General features: G+C 41.3%; 1 protein-coding gene across 13 annotated transcripts in view; it reads left to right on the top strand.

Annotated features, from left to right (window-relative positions):
- The window catches only part of AGAP1 (ArfGAP with GTPase domain, ankyrin repeat and PH domain 1), a 390,393-nt gene that overhangs the window by 255,219 nt on the left and 114,679 nt on the right, over positions 1-20,495 (top strand). For 11 of the 13 annotated variants that reach the window (XM_042784242.1, XM_042784241.1, XM_042784240.1 and 8 more), the window contains 2 exons: positions 1,746-1,914; positions 18,186-18,347. In XM_042784242.1, the coding sequence (XP_042640176.1) occupies positions 1,746-1,914; positions 18,186-18,347 (331 nt within the window). The remainder of the gene's footprint in view (positions 1-1,745; positions 1,915-18,185; positions 18,348-20,495) is intronic. The other 2 variants (XM_042784244.1, XM_042784238.1) reach the window with 1 other exon arrangement.

Below are 20,495 nucleotides of genomic sequence, written 5' to 3'. Positions count from 1 at the left end.
TAGTTTTGGGGTTTTATCACAAATCACTGTTAGCTGTGAAGAAATGAATGCTGGTCCAGTAGTGGATTTTTGGTGTGTTCTGAGCAGAATATATAGTTTTTATTGTAAAAACTGTCAAAGGTGGAAGGATTTTTGTAAGGGAGCTGATTGGACCCCGTATAATGGCAGCAGAAATGTTAGACCTCAGCTATGCTTTTAGTCCATTCAGGTATTTACTTGTAAAATAGATGCTCTGGTGCTGTACAGGTCTGTAGGCTGCAGGTTTGGAACCAACCTAGTTAATGCTTGTAGTCTTTCATGTAGCACCTCTAATCTGGCCAAATCTTGCCCTGGCCACTTGGCCAGCTGGGAGTTATGTCTTCGTTGGCAAGCCTTTGCTCGTGCAGATGCCCACAGCATCACCCAGGCCTCTCTAAGTTGATCAAGTTCTGTCTGAAAAGGAATTAGATTTTTTTGTCCCAGCTGCTCCACATAGAAGATTGCTCAAGAATACCATTCCCTTAGTTTCCAGCTTAACTCAAGACCTTAGGCCCAGATCTTTTTCCAAGCTTCAGTTCAACTTGCTGTTTCCCTCTTGGGGTACACAGACCCAGATGTATTTTTGTGCAATGCCGTTGCCCCTTTTCGCTCTTTACTTTGCTATCTTGTGTTACTTCTCATAAAATACAGTCTCTTTGTTTCTTTTAGTATCCTCATAGTTGTTTCAGGTATTTTTTTTCTGGCACATGAGTAACCACGGTCGTGTGTATCAGGAGATGAAAACTTGGTGTCGTGTACTGGCTTTAACATTCACCATCTCCACTGGAAATTCCTCTTCTGATATATCCCAGGGTTGCAGCCTCAGCGGCTGTTTCACCTTAATGTACTGTCATTTGCCCTCTGATAAAGACACCCATGTCCATTTGCTTTTCTGTTTCCATCTGAAGAAGTCCACAGACAATCTAGGGAATGCCTTTGGAGCTGGAAAGCAGAATCTCAAGAGCCTGTTTTTCCAGAAGCTGTTTACAGTTTGAAGAATTTTCTCATGGATTTCTCGGGAAGCAGTGGCTTTGCTCCAGTCAGTTGACACTGTCTTTCCACAGCTGACTGGGTTTGTCTGCTTATTTCCTCTTCATGGGTTTTCCAAACAAGAATTAGGAAAAGCCTTTTCCACTTCTGGCTTCCAGCTTTTAGTGTGATTACTCTAATCAGATACAATTTGCATAATTTTTTCCTTTCTATGATTTTTTTTTTTTTTTAATGTGTGAAGGAAGGATCGTATTCTAATGAAACAATGTTGTAATTGCAGAAACCTTACCAGCCAGTGCCCTTTCATAACTTCTGTCCCTGCTGACCAGTTTCAGCCAACCTTAAGGGAGAAAGAGATAAGTGCATAAAATGTTGTCAGAGAGGAGACACGAGTCTGCATGCTCATGAGGGACAGTCAGCCTTGTCTTCTCCTTCTGTTTGGGACCTGCTAGCTGATAAATTCCTGTGTGTGGCTCAGAACCAGCCACATTGTGAATTGCCTCTTACCCGACTGGTAGCTGGAGAATGTATTAGACAGCTCCAAACTTTTGAGACTATTTGTAGTGAGAAGTGTGGAAGTGATTATCAAGAAAATGGAAGAAAGGGGAAAACCATATGGTGGGTGTTGACAGATGATGTAGGGCAAAAGTCTTAAGAAACCAGGCTTCATTAGTTCTACTGCTTACAGAACTACTTGTTTGACGTTGGGTTTTGTTTTTTTCTTTTCTTCTTACCAGGACTATATGCAGAACGTTCATGGGAAAGAAATCGACTTGCTGAGAACCACTGTGAAAGTCCCTGGGAAGAGGCCGCCCCGAGCTACGTCAGCTTGCGCACCCATTTCCAGCCCCAAAACAAACGGCCTCTCCAAGGACATGAGCAGTTTACACATCTCGCCAAATTCAGGTAAGAGAACACTGTGCTCGGGAAAAAAAGGGAAAGGCTGCATTTCCAGTGTCTGTAGGCAATTGTCATGTACAACTGGGACAGGGACGATATCTATTAATAGTTTACAAATCCAAATAACCACTGATGTCTAACTTTTAAAGTCCTGACTGCGGAGCTGTCCTCCACGAGAGATTCTGAGTAATCTTCAATGTCCATCTTTTTATATCTGTTGCCTTACACGTGCCAAAACCCTACATATTTTCACAGAAATTAACATATGTGAAGAGTTGATGCCACCTCACGACTGATCTGTTAGGTCTAATAATTTGGAAAAACAAGAGATGTATCATTTGAAAGGGCTTATTGCGGCTTCCTGGTGGGCTGCACAGCACTTCTTTCCACCTTTAGAAGGATGCATAATTTTGGACTTTCCAAGAGCAAGATTCTTCTGTAGAAAGCTATTTTAGTTTGTTTATGGAAGTAGTTTATAGCTCCTTGTGAGCTCTAAACAAAGAAGTTTATTGTTCGCTGAACTATTTGTCCATGCAGCTAAGTGGATTTAAAAAATTGCATTAAGGAGAAACATTTAAGACAATTTATCTTGTAAAATGCACAGCTTATACAAAACTCATAATGGTATAGTGTTGGTGTGGAAGTTTTGTCAGCATGTTTTGGATGACGTCCATAAAGCGCCTAGTGCCTTCTGCATTTATATTTAATGTAGACACCTCCGGCATGTGCTGACAAAACCATCCAAACACACTTTTGTCCCTGTGCAATACGTACTACACAAGTAGTGAAGGAGCTCAAGTTACCTTGCTATTCAAGAGTCTTCTCTCGGATAGTAATAGTTATCATATGCCTCAAGCCAAGATGTAATTCCCTGCATTTTTGTGATGTGCATTCCCCTCTATTAGGGGAAGGGGGAGAAGGATTTTCCTTCCAACTGAGGATGCTGCTTGTTGAGATGAATGTTTAAAAAAGGAAAAAAAAAAAAAAAAAAAAGCCTTGTGGCTTTACAGTGGTGCCACTGAGCAGACATCCCTGGAGATCTTGCGTGGCAAGTTATATTGGTTTGGCCTGGGACCTGAAATGTCTGAAGCCATGATTTCATCAGACTCTTTTTCAAGTTGTAACCTACCCCTTGGGAGGCACAGAGCTGGCATTGTCACTGGAAGAGCTCATAGGAGAAAATTATTCATGGTTGGTTTGTTTTTTTCCATTTTGCTATTTAATTTAGGTGGCTGGGTGTGGGGAGTGTTTTTGTTTTTCAATGTATGCCATAATTTAGGGAAGAAACGTGCTGGATTGAGTCAATAAACCAGTGGTAAGACATCTAAGTAAGAGATTTCTGCTTTTAAGACACTTGAACACAGGCAAAAATTACTTGGTTGATCCAGAGAAGTATGTTTCTGGAAACATACTCAGAGATACCTGCTAATATAAGGTTTATAGCATGGCATTAACATGCTTTGGCATAAGCTTAGATTGCCAGGTCAGAGGGAAAAAGCTTGTACATGACTTAAGTGAATATTACACATTTCATTTTGTCTCAGGACACTCTGCACGTGTAATGCTTTCTTTATATGAAACTGTACAGTAAACAGCTCGCTCTGCCAGTGGCGGTAGCCACTGTGTATGTATCCTGGTTAGCCTGAGCTTTTATCGCACAGCAGTTATTTTAAAAGAGAAAAGTTAATTGTGCTAGAAAGTGTAAATGCTGGAAAACAGCTCTGCCTTTAGATAACTATTTTCAAATAACATGGTGGGAATAGTTGGAGCTTCTGTCCTCTCTCTTGACTTCTTTATCATGCTGCTTAGAAATTCCTGTTGTTGATGTCTGGTTACCACAGCTCAAGAGATGGACTGTGGTTAAGCCTCAAAATAATTAATGCCCTCCTAATGTATGAAAGAGTCGTATCCAAGGGAAGTTGAACCTGATTTCTCTATCATTACCCACTTGAATACCTTCGTTTCCCCTCTTGTGCATCTAGGACGCTACGCCGATCCTTCTTTAATTTTAAGCAAGTTCTTGACCTGCTTATCCTTGCATGGCTCTCTTCCCATAGATAAAGCAAGCATTGATGTCTTAATTATATTACCCCTATAGCTGGCTGGAAGCATAACAGTTTTGAAGCATCTTTATAACTTGCTGGGGGAGCAGGTGAAGACAGGCTGGACTGAACAGCTTTATGCTCTACGTGGCAGCCAGCCAGCCTGTTCCTACCGAGCTACCTGCGGTCTCACGCCCGCTTTGGGTGTCGGAGGATATAGAAGGGGGATGGCTAAGGTTTCAGTGTGAGAGGGAAGGTCAGCGAAGATAAAACCTTACAGAGATGTTTGCATTTCATTAGTTCAGCTGCATACAAGGGGAGTGTTTTCAGACCCGCTGTAGTATTTTGCCCCGTAGCCGTTGTTTCTGAAATTCCAGTTGGTACATTCAGTGTATTATCAGCCATGGTATCTCTTCTTTGGGGCTCTCCTTCAGAGAATGTGTTTCTTCTGAAGAAGCTGCCTTCATTGAATCTTTCTTACTTAAGGGCCACATTTGAGGTCTGTCTGGTTATTACGCTACTGGACAGAATGACCAGCAGCAGCAAGACAGTGGAGCTTTTTTAAGAAAGCTGATTGATCCAAGTAGTGATTACTGGGTTAAAAACAAACAAAAGAAGGAACTGCTAATCAGTAAAATATTACTTAAAAAAAAAAAAAATAGTAGGACAGACTGGATCTGGGAAATAACTGTCAGCAGCACGGCTGTGCATCAGGCCGTATGTCACTCTCAATACCCTTGTGTTCAGGTAAGACTGAAGAGCTGCATTGCGGAGAGTGATTTTAAAATATATGGGGAGTATTAGTATTGTAAAAAAGACACTGTCACAATCTGTGCCTGGCTTGTTAGTCTGAGCTTTCATGTGGTCAAGTATATTGATAGTGGTTTTTATGCAGAGGGTCACGGCTTCTGTTGGGTGGGAGACCTGCAGGTGCTCGGTGCTCAGCTTCTGGAGTGCTGGGAGGACTTCTGATATCTCTGCAGTTATCTGTCAGGCAACTAAAAACATTTGTAAATTATCCCTTGCAGTCTGTGCTGCTGTCTCAGGCTTTTTCTCAGTTGTTAGTGCTGGCAAAATGTTGTCTTCTTCTCGCACGATGCTTTAAAATTGATCACGGGGCTGAAATTGTCTGTTACTCTTTTTTCGTCGGGAGGTTTCTATACATGGATCTGCTGTAGGAAGGAGGTTTGGACCAAATACAGAAAGAATCAGCACTTGCTATTTTTATTTCTAGGCCTGCAAATACACTGCATTCTCACTGCTTCACATGATTTCTGTTCTTCTGTGTTCTTGCCACTGCAAACGTGCTACCTGAAGTGGAGTAATATTCGCCATGGTTAGGAAACAAGGACAATATTTCATTTAATTGGTTGACATGGTCAGGAACAGACTAATTTTCCTTCTGTTATTATGTAACTGTGTGCAGGTTGCTGAAGAAGCTAAGATATTACAAGAATACCACTGCTCAATTAAAATGTCACGTTTAGGATTGCCCCTGGTGATAGAACTCTCTCAGTCCTTGCTTATACGTGGTGATAGCCCAGACCCACAAAAGCATTTCTCAGCTGAGATTACCTATTTTCCCTAACTTGTTTTCCTAGAAATGTCTGAACTTCTTTTCATTCAAACATCAGAAATGGAAAAGTGAATGCTTTTTTATCATTGAAATGGTCAAATAGTGCTTATCTGAAATGATGTCTTCATTTGAAGACATCAATGGTCTGTTATTAAACACTGTTCAGAGGCTGCCCCTTAAGCATGGATTTCAGTGCCAACTTGGCTGATACATGTATGTATTAGATGTCTATTTGATTGCCTGTAACTGGCATGTTTTAAAATCATTCTTTCACAAGTGCCCAACAGATCGTTTTCTGCCTCATAGTGGAATTTCTTGTGTTTTGGGTAGATGCCAGCACATCGGCTGTTGTGGCAGGGAGGCGAAGGCAAAGCCTCTTGCCTATCAGCCGGTGGGTTGTAGAATACGTGCCTTGGGGATGGTGTCTCAGAGGTTGGTACCCTTCGGCGTAGGGGTCGGGAATAGCATGTGGGCAGACTTGGGATAGTTTGGGGCAGGGAGTAGGAGCAATCATCTCACAAGAGCCACTTTGGGGATGGTTTTTGTCTCCTAGCTCCCGCTGGATTTCTGCAGGGATGATCAGTGCTACTTTGTGTTTCTGCGGAGGCAGTGCTTCAGGCTAGAAGACATAACACCCCGTCCCTAAGAGCTCAAAACTTCATTCAACCTCTCTTCTGATCCCTACCACAGCCCATGAGGCAATAGGGCACCTTGAGCTCTTCCTCCTTCTCATCACCTTCCCTCTCTACAGCCTTCTTGGACCGAAGTGATTGTTCGCATCAAACACGTTTAGTCTCTTTCTTCCGAATGCTTAAGAGGGGTGAAGATCTTTCCCAAGGTGCTTCTCATAGCTATGAGAAGAACAGAAGGAATTAGGCTAATCAGGGTGACGTTGTAAATTCAAGAGGGGCATACTCCATTATTCGGTAATATAACAACCAAGGAGTAAGTGAAAGGTTTTTTTCCCGTTAGGTCTAATTGACGAAGATGTCACATGCAGAAGGAAAAATATAAAAGCATGTCATTCCTAGCACATGGAATTCAGTCGTGCTTTGTGGCTCTTCTTGTCTGAACAGGATTGTTTTTCTGATTTTAAAGGCTGTTTGATAAACAGACATATAGTAATCATCTCTGTGACAGCTATCCCAATCTGTAAATGTGTTTACATCCCGAACATCTGGGAGCAGATACCTCTGGGAAATAATCACCTTAGCAACAAAAGCCAAGTTCCAGTCCATCTTGAGTTTCCATTTCAGAGATGTAAAAAAACCCCAAAGATCTATATGAGAATATATGAAGAAAAAAACCTCAAGATGACTTTCCTGCTGAGTTTCCACACTGACACAAGAGCTGGGAAAAATACTTTTCCCTTGATCATGGTAGGACAGTAACCAAACTGGAAGTGAAATAGCAATGGGAAAAAAGGAGTATTTTCTGCACTCTGTCAGAAAAAAGATAAATGAGTAGAAGGTAAAGCTGTTTCTGCTGTTGCAAAGCCAAATACCATACCTGGAAAAATGTTGACTTTTCTCTCCCAGAAGTTTTGCCATGACACCTTCAAAGTTGAAAGTTGGTCTATCAGCTTTCTTGGGTTCTTGATGGTGCAAATTGGGGTTTATCCTGTAACAGTTAGGATTCTGTGTGGCCACTTCCACTTCTCCCAGGCAATATGGAAGGATGGGGGGGATGTTTTAGTTTTGTTATTTATAGGCTTTAAATAAAAGATTTTTAACGGTGTCTGTCGGAAAGGTGCTTGTACCTGTATGCTAACTTGGTAGGAATCTCTGAGTTGGGGGAAATGGAAGTTTCTTCCCTTTCATCTAAAGTTATGTTACTTTTGTGGCATCTGAAAGTTGCTGAATGATCCTTAAGTAACTTAAATTCCATTTACATAGCAGTGAACATCATTCTGTTGATGCATCTCAGTTGGAAGTACTTCAGAAAAGGGTAACTTGTGGACTTGTTCAGTTCCGGCTTTAATAGTTGGTAGCATATTGTGGCAATGTCGTAAGGGCCATCAGTCCTGTAAATCAGTCACTGGCCAAGTCTTTGTGCCTTTTAGAAGCTGACTCAGTTCTTGCTGACTTTGGAGCAGGAGTGGGTCCGGGTTTCAATTACTCCCGAGTTGGGTTGGATTTGAGCTGGTTGACCTGAAGGTGAACTTCTTCCTGAAATCTCTCCCAGGAGTCATTTATTTCTTCTCCTCTACAAACAACCCAAAGGCTGAGCTGCAGCAAGAGGCACTGATGTAGAAAGTTCACATCTAAAAATAGCTCATGGTGTAGAGATAAATTGTTTCCTGATTAACACTTCATTTAAATAATTTGGTGCTATTAAATTTACTCGCAGTAGTGACTGTACAGTATGTGAAGTATCCTAAAATGTGTTAGCTACATAGCCGTCGTTAAGTATGCTGAAGGTTGTTATCTGCTAACTCTATGTGACATTTCAGACATGTTATAAGAATAGCATCTTCACATTTTTATAAATGTGAGTTTTCTATCTGTTATTAACTGTGATCATCTATCAAATCAATGCAGTGGTCATTAAATAATCTTATCTTACACTGAAGTGCTTGGAATCAGGCTGAGTTGGAATGGACTGCCTTCCAGATTTTTCTTTTAAAAAGGTAGAGAATTGGTGTTTCAATTAGACCAGTATACCTTCAGAGTGAGATTTTTGACATGGTAGCTTTAGATACTAGTGCCTGTCTAATAATTCTGTTCTTTAACCACTTCATTTTAATTTTTTTTTTTTATTTTTTTTTACCTTTTAAGCCCGACATACATCTACAGCCCTACCTGTCACGTTGGGTAGCCATTTTCCACACTGGAATTAATAGCTGCCGAGTCTGGTACTGAGAGCCAGTACCCTCTGAAGTGTGGCGTGCCATATGCAGGAGGGGAGGGAAGCATGATGGAAAACCATGGGTAGGATCACTCCTCTGTTGTGATGTGTTGTGAATTCAAGTCTTGATCTAAATAATACTGAATTTATCAGTATTTTTGTAGATCATGTTTTTTGGTTTTTTTTTTTTTTTTTTTTTTTTAATTGGAGGTTACTGTGAGGATTCAGATGTTATGTTCAGGTTGACAATGAGTAAAAATGTCTATCAAGCCAAGAGCTTGCTAGCATAGGCAGTTGCTCCAAAGCCTGTAGGTCTTGGGTGACTCTTCAAATAAAGGCAGAACTGAGTCCTAAATTCTTGAATCTGTCCTGAACTCCTGGCTTGTAGGTGACTGAAGTTGTGTACTGGAATGGTGTGTGATTTGACAGTGCCAGATTCTATCTGGTGGAGTTCCCACACGGCTGGAGGTTGGTAGTTGGTAGTTACTTGCTACTAATTTTGTAGTCTAATGTGGTACGTGAGATGACTTGACTTAACGTGAAACGTTTTCCACGCTTCAACCTGAGCGTGAGTTTTATGGTTTTGCCACAGATCACAAATGCAAGTTTGTGTCTTACTTTTGTCATTAATCACCCAAGTCAATTTTCCATTTGGTTGGGTTTGCTGTTAGTTCAGTGATATACAGCTGTAGCAAATGAAAGGAGAAGTTGTCAGTTTGCTCGTTTCAAAGGAAAAAAAGCCCAATTTTAAGTGCATCGAAGATTTCCCTTTCATCCCACTAGAGGGGGATCCCTCAAGGTCATCTTCTCCAGTTCCTTTGAACTAGGATTTGCCCTTTCCAGAACTAGAGAGAAAAAAACTTCCACTGTTAGTATCCTATTTTCTGTAATATTTGGGGAAAAAAGGAGCAGGGCAAATATTAGTGTTATTAGTGAAATAAATATTTGATAAAAACACTGTATTTGTTAAATATTGGGGGAAAAAAAAAACAAGCAATCAAAAAAAAAAAAAAACAAAACAAAACCAAAAAACCAAACCAAAACAAAAAAAAAACCCCACAAACAGCTTGCTTAGATTTTCTTTTTAGAGGAAGAAGGAAATAACCAATTATCTTACAGTTCTTTCTTGAGGTGGGCAAAGGGTGCCCATCTCTAATGACGATTAGGTAGATAAAGGGTAAAAATGCGTCGTGGAGCTTCCAGCTGGTAGCTGAAGCTGCTGGACAAGATGCAGTTGATGCTGCTCAGCCTGCGCCCATCTCACCGTGGTTGATTTTCATGCTTCCATTGCGCTGTATCCAGAATAAAATCACAGATCTGTCTTGTCCACCAGATGCAATCTTGCCGATTTTTGACGGTTACACGTTGTAATACTAACTGGTTGGATGTTAAGACCTTTGCAGAATTGCTCATTCTTTTTCCCCCAGTGATTTTAAAATATTAAAGCCATCAGGGGGGTTGAAGCTGATTTACCAAAAGGGAAAAAAAATTCACAAATGTGTTTTGAGTATTGAACTGCCGTTGACATCTAAAGTCCCAACCATGCTGTTTTCCTCCACACTTCAGCAATCAGGACATCCAGCAAACCCATAAAAAACCAAACTAATAGCATGAATATTCAGTGACCTAGAATACTAATTATTGTCATGAATATTAATGTGATCGGACTTGCTTTTTCCTCTTCTCTTTCTCTCTGGCTTTTTTTTTTTTTTTCCTTTTTTTTTTTTTTTTTTTTTTTTTTTTTTCCCCCCACTCAGCCGGCTCTAAAGATGGACCATAATGAGAGCATTTAAGAGAGAGAGCGCTCTCCGCCGTGACAGGGACCAGGGTAATAAGGAGAGCTTGATTAACGTGGTGCACTTGGGGGAGAGATGAGAAGATTCACGTGGGCCTGTTGTGGGGGAGGCAATGAGGCACCGGCGGCTGTGTTGCTGCTCCCTCAGATTAATGAGGCCTAAGAGTGCATTAGGAACAGTGACAAAGGTTTGATCTAATGGGCTCAGTCATTTTTCCTTTGAGTGACAGACGCACAGAAGTAATTGGCTGTGCAGAATGGCAGCTCATTGGCAGTACTTAAGGATACATTATCCCCGTTGTGTGGCCCGCAGAGGCTGTTTATCAAAACTGCTCACACTGCAGACATGCATTCACTTAGCTGCTGTTACAGTGGCAATAGCTATTAAAAAAAAAAAAAAAAAAAAAAAAAGAGTAATCTCGCATTCGTATCTATTGTCTCTTTTTCAAAAATAAAGTTTCTTTGTTCCATTTTCTTAAATCTGGAGGATATTTGAATACCAGCAGATATCCCTTCCCATCCAGAAGAGTCTCTTGTTGCAGCTCTTAGGGTTTGGGGAGGATTGTAGGCTCGTGGAAAGCTCCCAAAGTTAGTTTGGTTATTCGTACCAGCTTTCAGTGTAGAACCAGCACGCAGGTACCCTTCCCCTCCCGCCCCCTCTCCGATTTTGTTATTAATAACTTCCACAGACAGTCAAAGGGATTAGGAAGCATTTTACATCTTTTGCCTCAGGCCAGTACGCATGCTTCACTTTACATGCGAGCAGCATAGTACCTCAGAATTACTTGATTTTGCGCTGTTATTTTTTGCAGTTAAATTCACAATTGTTAACAGGATTTGCAACCAAATAACAGCAATACAAAGTAGAGCATTTGTTGGTGTGAAATGGTCACCTCTGGGTCTTGAAGAAGCAGTCTGTTAGCAAGCAGGTAACCTCAATCAGGACCTGCTCAGAAAGCGAAGCATACCTTATTTATCAGTGTTATTTGTTAAAACTTCTGAAAAAATAGTAATATGCCTACTGGGAAAGGAAAGCACACTTTGATACCAGTAGAATAAATAGTCTGGGCTCTTGCACGGAAGCCCTTGGTGAAGATCTTGGATTTAACTTTCTTTTAGAAGAGATGTCTCCTCTGATGACTTAATTTTCCTCCACACTTGCTGTGTTGGTTTGGCATGCTCTGAGAATAATAGCTTTTCTCGTTATACTCCCAGCACCATGTCCTTCACTGCCAGGATATTTCTTGGCATTGCCTTGTTTGTTCATTAGTATTGACCCTTCTCAGTTTGTACACTGCTAATCAAGCCCAGTTCACAGAGGCTGCCCTGCCAGGCTGCGAGATGGAAGGCCTTCCTCTATACATATCTGCTTATCCTTCAGGAAATTTGTTCAGTAAATAAATGCTTCTGAAAAAAAATCTTAAGAATAAGTAAAACCCACAAGCAAGTCACCTGCTACAGCATTGAAAATTATTGTCAGTTTATTGAAGGAGACTTTCGAATCCATAGCAATACTTCAGTGTTTTTTTCCCCATTAATAACCCCACTCAAGAGCCTTGTTATGGAAGTTGGAGCTCCCTGGTGCTGGTCCTACAGCTGATCTTCCTGAAATTGTGGCCAGACAGTGCTCTAACACCTGGGCAATACCTTTCTTTCCAAGAAGGACTTACCCTACTCAACTGGAGAGGCAAGGAGCTGTAAGTAGCGGTTTTCCTACCTTTCAGTGCAGGGCATGATCTCCAGAGTTGTCAAGGGAGGGAGGATGCATCTGTAAAAGATGGGTGCTGGGATCTGAGGCAGCAAACTGATGGAACCCAGAAGAGCCATCCCCAAATTATCGTCAGCTAAAGCAGCAGTTCTCCCAATGTTCATGTTTATAGGCAAAGCAGAAGGCAGAAAGTGGCAGAGCTTGGATGGTCAGCCACTTCTCAAGAAAGGTTTGTCCACTGGAAAGATTTCTGCACAACTCTGGGGATTAATTCATGAACGTAATGCAGAATTGAGGAAAGGGGAAGGGAATGCTTTTCATCTTTCTGCAGCTAGCAAGGCGGCCTCTTTCACTTTCCTTTTCCACCCTAATGCCTGAAGAAATTTCAGGGCGCAGTGTTGGGTGTGGGTTTTGAAGGGGTGACCAACAGCCAATCTAATCAACTTGACAGTGCCTTGTACTGAATTAGAGGACATTTCAAGAATAAGCAGTATTCCTGCAACATAAATTGACCCAACATGATTTGAAACAATTAACCCTCTGATATCAAGAGTCAGGATTTCCTGACCCACAGCTCTAATGTATTTTTCATTAGTTCTAACAGCTGGTGAGCACAGCCCTCTGGCCTTAAGAGGCTTATTTCTTTTTTTGGAAGAGAAACTCATCATGAACATGAAGAGCGTAACACAAATAGAACATGGCCATGGTGAAAGCGTGGCAGTAGGCTGTAGTTCATCTGGTTCAGTCTTTCTGTGCTTCTGTGCAGCTGCTTTCTGCGGGTCTCATCTGCTGCTGCTGCTGCTTCATGGAAAGATATAGTTCTGCTTCACGACTCCTGCAGTGTCTGCTCGTCTCATAAATTCAAGCATATATTAGTTGCACTCCTGAATGTAACTTCTTGTAACTAAGTGATTTGTTTCGGAGAGATCGCAAAGGGGTCTGCAGCAGGGAATGGGAGACCACCTCCATGTATTTAAATCACTTGTATCTTGCTTTTTAGGGTATAGTTGTGAATTACATTCATTCTGCATTTGTAGTTAGTGGGTGTCATTGCTGGTGAAGGCTTAGGTTAAAGTGATGTGTCTGTTAAAATAACCTGTGCTGCCCAGTGATGATTCCCTGTATTGTTTTTGTTAAAAGACAGCAAAAGAGGAATTGTTCAAATGTTGTCCACCGTACTGTTCTGTTACGAGAGTAACATAACAAAACCCCTGAATGGTTCATTTTTTTCATTGGGCGGGTTACTCCATATATGTAAGATAACTCTTATGTTAAACTTTACTGTATATTTTATTGACATTTTTATAAGGCACAGTGTATTTATCTTTTGATTTTTACTGACTAGATATGCACTTAGCATCTTGTATAGTCATGTGTTTGTATAAATCTTTGTTATTTTCTTAATGTTTCCAAGTATTGTAACCTGAGGTTGCATTTATGGTCTGTTGTTTTGTAAATCTGGAACAAGGGTGTATGAAGAGCCAAGGCCAGTCCCTCTGTGGATAGGAAATGGAGACACATTCTGCCCCCAGTGTGTGTGTGTGTATGTGTCAGCCTTTTCATATGTACATACGTACACACAGGCATGCGCTCCTCTGCTTCATTCTTCTTATGCCGAGTCTCTGGTCTCTATTTGCTCTTTGCTGTTTACAGCTATTTACACTGAATAGATGGATATATAAATTGAATTTTGTATGAACACACTCACTTTTCATAGAGGCTCTTCTGCTGAGCATTGACCAAACCTGGAAATTACCTTGAATCTTAATTTGGATGGGTCTTGTAGAGCTTAATTGTTTGAACATTTTGTAAGCGTGATCATAACGGGGTATTTTATAATATCAGAAAAGATAGTTTTAATAAAGCTGTCTAGAGCTAGAAAGAGGAACTCTTCCTTTGATGCTCCTTTGGTAGATGAAAACATTTTTGTTCAATAGGAGACCAGCATCTTTTTTTGCTCATTTGAGACCAGTTCTGGCAACATACTGATATTCATTCAAATATAAATGCCATATTCACTTTGAAATGCAAATTGTTTAAAGAAAAATAGCATATGGTAGAGGTAAGTACCTTTTCAAATCAGCTCCCACACTTTAGGGATGTGAGTACAGCTAAAATTATTCTTTGGAAAGAATCTGGAGCCTTTGACACATTGAAGCTTGAACTAATCAAGGCTTCCCAGTAAGCATATACACATATCCATATCAAGGAAACAGTGCTGAGAATACATGGATTAGCATAGTAATTTAACTGCCCCCTGCTAATCAACTTAAGCAACCAGCTGATGCATATATGATGTATTTGAAGAGGCACTCTTTCACAACTCCAGAATGGGCCAGGTAGCTGACCATGGATTTCACATTAATGTTGAGATACGTATCTATCTGCATATAGATAGATATACATGTGTGTGTGTACACATGTACAGATGGGGGAGACAACAGATGCAGAATGCATCAAGGCTTTGCTTGTAAGAGCTTGACGTAAAGGCTTCATGTGCCTAAGCCAATATACAGGGTTTACTCTTCAATGAGTATTGCTGGCCTCCACTTTTTAACTGTCTCTCACTTGTCTGCTGAAAGACTGAGATGATTTCTGCTGTTGAGGCTTTATCCTTGAGAAAAAAAAGAAAGGACAATTGCTTTGTGGGGGGGTCTGGAGTGGGGTTTGCCTGTTTCGGACAGGAAAAAGCGTAGGACTGTTTTGTAGAAGCATACAAAGTGTGTGAGAGCAGCAGCTGACTTCCAGTAGTTCTTGTTTTTGTGTGACAGCATTAGTGCCTACTGGTGTGGTGGGGTACATGTCCTGGGTGTGCTGTGATTAGCCTGAGAAGTGGAAAAAATAGCAATGGATTGGGAAATAATTATTTTTAAAGAAGGTTGTAAGTAACAAGTTTGTGCTAGAGCTGAACATGCCTAGGAGGGGAAGAGGAAAGGGCAGCCCTTCTGTTATCTACCCATGAATTCCGGTTTGCATGGTCTGATATATCATAAAAATCTTACAGCACATGAATGAAGTGGAATTTAACTTTGAATAAATGTTATCGCAAGGGTGGCAGGTAGCAGCAGTACCAGACTATGGCAACAGAAAAGAGGGAGCTGAGTTGAGTTGCATCATTGATCAGTAAAGTATTACGTGATGGGACTTGGCACCAATTCCTTGCCAGCAGCCCACACCTTTCAGAGATGTTAAGTGAAAGAAAAATTCTGAATTAGTTTGCAGAATAAGTCACTTCCTCAACAGGTTCATGTCATAACGTGGGGTGGGGAGTTCCGTAAGGTGGCATTAAGGTGAAAGTAAAGCTTTTGGTGTTGACATGATGATGTAGAAGTCTTGATATTATCTTTTTAAGATTTTGGTTTTGCATCATGGTTAGAAAGTGACTGGACACTTCTGTTCAAAAATGTGTGATCTAGGCAGAGGATGTCAACTTACAAATATTGCCGCTCTCTGCAACTCAGCCACCCAGCACGGAGTAATGGGGATGTGTCATCCAGGCAAAGATGTCCAGTAATTGTTTTGATTTTCCCATGATACCTAGGAAACACTCCCTCTCGGCTTTCATGTACCAGTTTTCTCCTTCCTGATCTTTGTTACAAAGATACTCTTGCAGGAATTCGTCACATGTAGCTTCCTGTTTTACTAGGCACAGTGTGAAAGACGGCTACAGCTTAAAAGTGTGTGTTTGTGGCGTTGCTCTTGAGTCTGGCAGGGTAGATGTTTGTGAAAAAAATAAGTTGTTCCCAAAGCCATTTTCCAGGAATAATCTAAAGATGCCCGAAAGGGTGCAACAGCAAAACCAAAGACCTTTGGCTGTCTTGGCAGTTCTTTGCTGGCTCTTCTCCCATTTCCCAACAATCCTTTTGAAGTGGGGGACCCAGAACTGAGTACAGTGTTTCCAGATGCCCATCGTGGTGTGCCCAGCTTGCGGTTTGTGTTGAGTATGGTGTTAGCATACATTCTGGCATCCACTGTTGTCTCTTGAGTCCTTCACAGCAGTGCTGCTACTCAGCTAACTGGTCCCCAGCCTCTGCTGCTACACCACGTTGTTCAGCCCCAGGAGCAGAGCTTAGGACTTCTCCTTCTTGAACCACATGGTGTTATGTTGGCCTAAATCTGAAGTTTCTAGAGTGCATTTGGTCTCAGTCTCTGTCGTTCACATCAGCCACTCCTGTAAATTTGGTGTATAATCAAAATAATTCGTGAACATTCGTAGTTTCTCTGGATTGTGAAAACTGGAGGAAAGGGTTATTTCAAAGTGAGCATCAGTGGCATCACAGAAGTTCATTTGGAAGGAGGTGTGTCTTTTAAGAGACCCCAAAATATGTGTACTATCAGACAGTGTTTCATCTTCTATTGTGACTTTAAGATAGTGAGCTATAATTTGATCCTCTGCTTTGTACTTTAATTTCTGTAGGCCTAATTTCTCTGCTGAACATTTCTTTGGAAGATGTCTTTAGAAGGTGCTAAAATACCAGCATTAGTAAATTGCTCTCAGTTGATGGGGTCCGGCACACAATGTCCTGAAGAGGACCAGTTGTTGGAGGGCTAAATTTTTTCAACAGTTTGGCAGAAGATGCTCTGATTACAGAATTCTTTTGGACAAAAGCGTTGCCCAGGGAAGGCGATTAGAGAGGAATTATGTGCCAGTAGCTAAAGCACTGCCTTGGGAGGTTCCAACATGGTTCCAGAATCCACCTTAGACTTTGCATAATTGAGTAAATTGTTTTTTTCTATGTATTTCATGTCTACTAAGTAGAGATTGCCACACAGAAGTTCTTGAGTCTGAGTAAGTACACTCAAGACTCAGGTGGACAGATACTGCAGTGATGAATCTGTGTTAAGGACTAAAGATGAGATTTAGTCTTGGGAAAGGGGAGGAGAGAAAGGGACAATTATGCCAACTCTAATAAACACAAAGTAGTTCACTAAGCTCTGCTGTCTTCCCAAAGGCTGCTCTGGGAAAAGACATAATGATAGAACTGGGAGTCAGGAGATCTGGGTTTTATTTTCAAGTCTGCCACAATCTTCCTTTGTGGCCCTGGGTCATTTAACCTCTGAAAAATGGGGAAAATGATAGCAGATAATTAACAACCTCACAGGAGCATTGAAAATTAATTCATTAATTTTTCTGAACTCATCAGTAGAAGGTGCAATGGAAATTCAAAGTGTTAGGGTATTTTACAAAATTGTGTCTGTTTTTTTCCCTTTACATTTGTTTTTAAAGAGTATTCTTAAATCCGCAGAAGACCTGTGGGGTCCTTTATGAGGACCTGCCACCTGGAATGAAACTGGCTTTGTAAAATCTTTGTGTCTTTATAATATGTAAATCCTGTGTTAGGATTGGAGTAAAATGTGCTCAGAAACCAAAACTGTAGAGCAGACTTTGGCCCATGTCAAGTGATGTGTAAGACCATCAGAAACCTGAGCTTCTGGAAAGGTGTAATTGTTTCAACTCTAAAATTTATTCAACCAGATCACGCTTCTGTTTTATGGCGAGAAACCTGTCCCTGTTGCTCCCTCTCGCACACGCCTCCCAGCATTTTATTGTCTTAGACCTCAGTGATCATAAAAATACAAAATTGTTTCTAGTGTTTACTGGGTAAAGTCTATTCTTCCTATTTCACCTTTTGTGTCATAGGCCTTCAGTTAGAGTTGTGATGGGTCTACTGTGATGGGACAAGACGCAGGAATGGTATTTGCAGTCAGTGGGACAAGCCTCTAGTGTGTGCTTTGTGTCATAATATTAAGATTAAAAATCAAAAGAAGTTTTTTGCTTGGTCTCACAATGCTTGTAGTTATTTGCTCTCCATCACTGTGTTCTTGGCTTCGCTTGGGGGACATACTTAGGTGAAATATTAGTTAGACGTAGATTGTTTTAAACTCTTTGAGTTGGCTTAGTTGTCTCATCTCAGTTGCTTCTGTAAAGAGTGGTTTTCAGGAATAAATTTATTTTCTGTGCGCCGTCTGTCTTTCATGCTGTACCAGTGAGAAGTGGAGAACCTATACAGAATGTGGCTGGTAGCAGTGTTGTGTAAGGTTGTGCTTTCCAGAAGATGAATGAACGGAATGAGGTGAAATCTTGGAAATTTAGGCTCTTTTGTCAGAAGTTCCTAGCTGGATTTGAGTGGGCTGCTGAACTCTGCAGTGTCCCAAGCTGGTCACAGGACCATTGTCTTCAGAGTTTCAGGGAGAGCTGCGCTAGTTAAGTAATCTCTTTTTCTGCTCTGTTAAGATGCACCCATCCATCTTCATGCAAATCAATTTTGTCTTCTCTATTGACACAATTTATTTTCCATTTATGTCTAGGGAACGTGACTACTAGCACATCTGTGTCTCAGATGGCAAGTGGGATCAGTCTAGTCTCCTTCAACAGTCGTCCGGATGGTATGCATCAGCGCTCTTACTCGGTCTCCAGTGCAGATCAGTGGAGTGAGGCAACAGTCATTGCAAACTCTGGCATTAGCACTGGTAAGAAACCTGGAGCTGGGGGGGGGTTATGTGCTTTGGGGTGAAGGGGGAATTTGGTTTGCTTTTTTAAAAAGGAAAAAAAAAAAGCACAACCTGATGTTCACCCAGATGCTCTGCTGGAAGCCAAACTTAGAGCATCTGAGAGAAAAAGAGAAATGAGATAAAAGAGAACAGATCAATACAATACTTTTTCAGCAGGAGGAGCTAATGTAATTATAATACTGCTTAATTTTAATTTCGGGTACGTGATGTAGGTTGTTGTTCACTTGATACTCTTATTTCCTTACTCTGTGTGGTAGGTATTAGCAGTAAATTATCCTCCAGATCTTTTCATCGGCATGTCCTTTCTCGGCTGTGCTCTTGCTTTAATGTATGCACACTACTGGCATAGTCGCAGTGTTTTCTCTGTGGAGCGTTTAACAGTATTAAAAGGAGCAAACACTATTCCAGATGGTGTTTTGCAATGATTAGATTGTAACAGTGAGAGAGGGATTGTTGTTTTTAAAGAGTACACGTGGTATTTGGTAACAAAATGGTGCATCGGGCCTCCGCGGAGTGCTGGGGGAGGACAGAGATATAATGCTGTTCACCTATAGCTGACCTGCTGCCTACGCAAATCAGAGCAGCCGCGGCGGGTGGGCTGGGACTCGGGTGTTTCTGTTGTGGTGTGCGCAGACATGGCTCGTGCCGGTGAACCACGCGTGTCCAGGAGCATGGGGATTAGCAGGCAGTTGGAGAAACCGAGAGAAGTTCATCCAACAGAGGAGAAAGGGAGATGAGTGTGTGAGAGAAGGCAGAACTGAGAAGAAAATTGAGAATGTGCATAACAGGGGCAAAAATGGTAAATAGGACAGGAGAAGGGGGAGGAAAAGCTGTTTGTGATGGCTATCCCTGAAACGGTGAGAATTACAGGAGTATGGAAACTATTTCACATGTCCCGTATACATATGGATGTGTGTATATATATGTGTGTGTGTGTATATGTATAAGGTTTGAGTCCAGGTCTAGCCCAGATACTGTCTCTGGGGGTTTAAGCAGCTTTGGACAGCCTTTCAGTGCCTCCTCATGAGAACGGAGGGGTTAGAATCATGGTCACCTTGGCTCTGACTGGCAGTGGCTCTCCAGTTCGTAGTTGTTGAAGCACATACATTTCTGGAGCTCTAAACTTGTGGGCAACATCTTCAGGTGCGTGATATTTGCATCAAAATGGTACAGATTTTGACCGAGAATTTTCTAAAGCAAGCATCCTTTATTTCAGCCTTGGTGACAGCCAGAGATCCTGCTAAGCAGCATGATCAGTTGCCTCAGCACTCTCCTCTTCAGCGTCCACCCAAGTCACCCACTTCTTTGGAAGTCTTTTAGGGCAGTCAGCAATGCCCTGCACGTATTCCTTTAGACTTAACTGTTTTCACAGTTAAGACCATGTATTCCTTTCTCTTTTTCCCACGCTGCTTTGTCATTTTAACCCACCCCAATTCTACTTTCCTTTTAAAAGGTTATACCAAAGTTTCAGCTTTTTGCATCCTTCTTTTATAATGTAGCTTCTCAAAGAAAAGTTGGAGAATGTTGTACGTTTGCACCAGAAGGCAAGTGAAAGACAAGATGTAGTGTCCGGTCCTTTACACCTTAACATGCCTACAGTCAGGTGAGCAGATGCCGTCCCCGTGCTCCTTAGTGCCAGATGTGACAACTGAGGCTGCAATAGAGGAAAATCTTCAAAATTCAGAATTCAATCAGTGCCTAGAAGTGGCATGTAATTAATGTGTTGAACAATAGAAATACAACCTGAATTCCTACCTTTTCCCTTCTCCTTTACTTTGTGATGCTGTTTCTGGTTTTGAGATATTTTCTGGACTTGTCTTTTGCTCCTGATGCTGTGCTTCAGCTAGCTTGAAATTCATGGTGAAGGGAACCTTTCCTCCTACACAAGCTCTGTACTCCCAAGTATGTGCAGTACCTTTTTCCGACTTGACATTCATACGCGATTCCTTCTGGATCTAAAGAGATGACAGCTAGAATTATCTATGAAATATTTGTTCAAAAAATGCAGATGGCTGGTAGATGCTTTTAAACAAGACTGACTTGAATAATTTCTTTCACAGGTTCTAATTAAAAAAAAAAAAAAAAGTTGTGGGTTTTTTATGAGTA

This window comes from Tyto alba, unplaced genomic scaffold (genome assembly GCF_018691265.1).
Source record: "Tyto alba isolate M040663 unplaced genomic scaffold, T.alba_DEE_v4.0 Super-Scaffold_7, whole genome shotgun sequence".
NCBI classification, from domain to species: domain Eukaryota; kingdom Metazoa; phylum Chordata; class Aves; order Strigiformes; family Tytonidae; genus Tyto; species Tyto alba.
The sequence above is the reverse complement of the archived record's forward strand: the minus strand, read 5'-3'. Positions and strand labels throughout refer to the sequence as shown.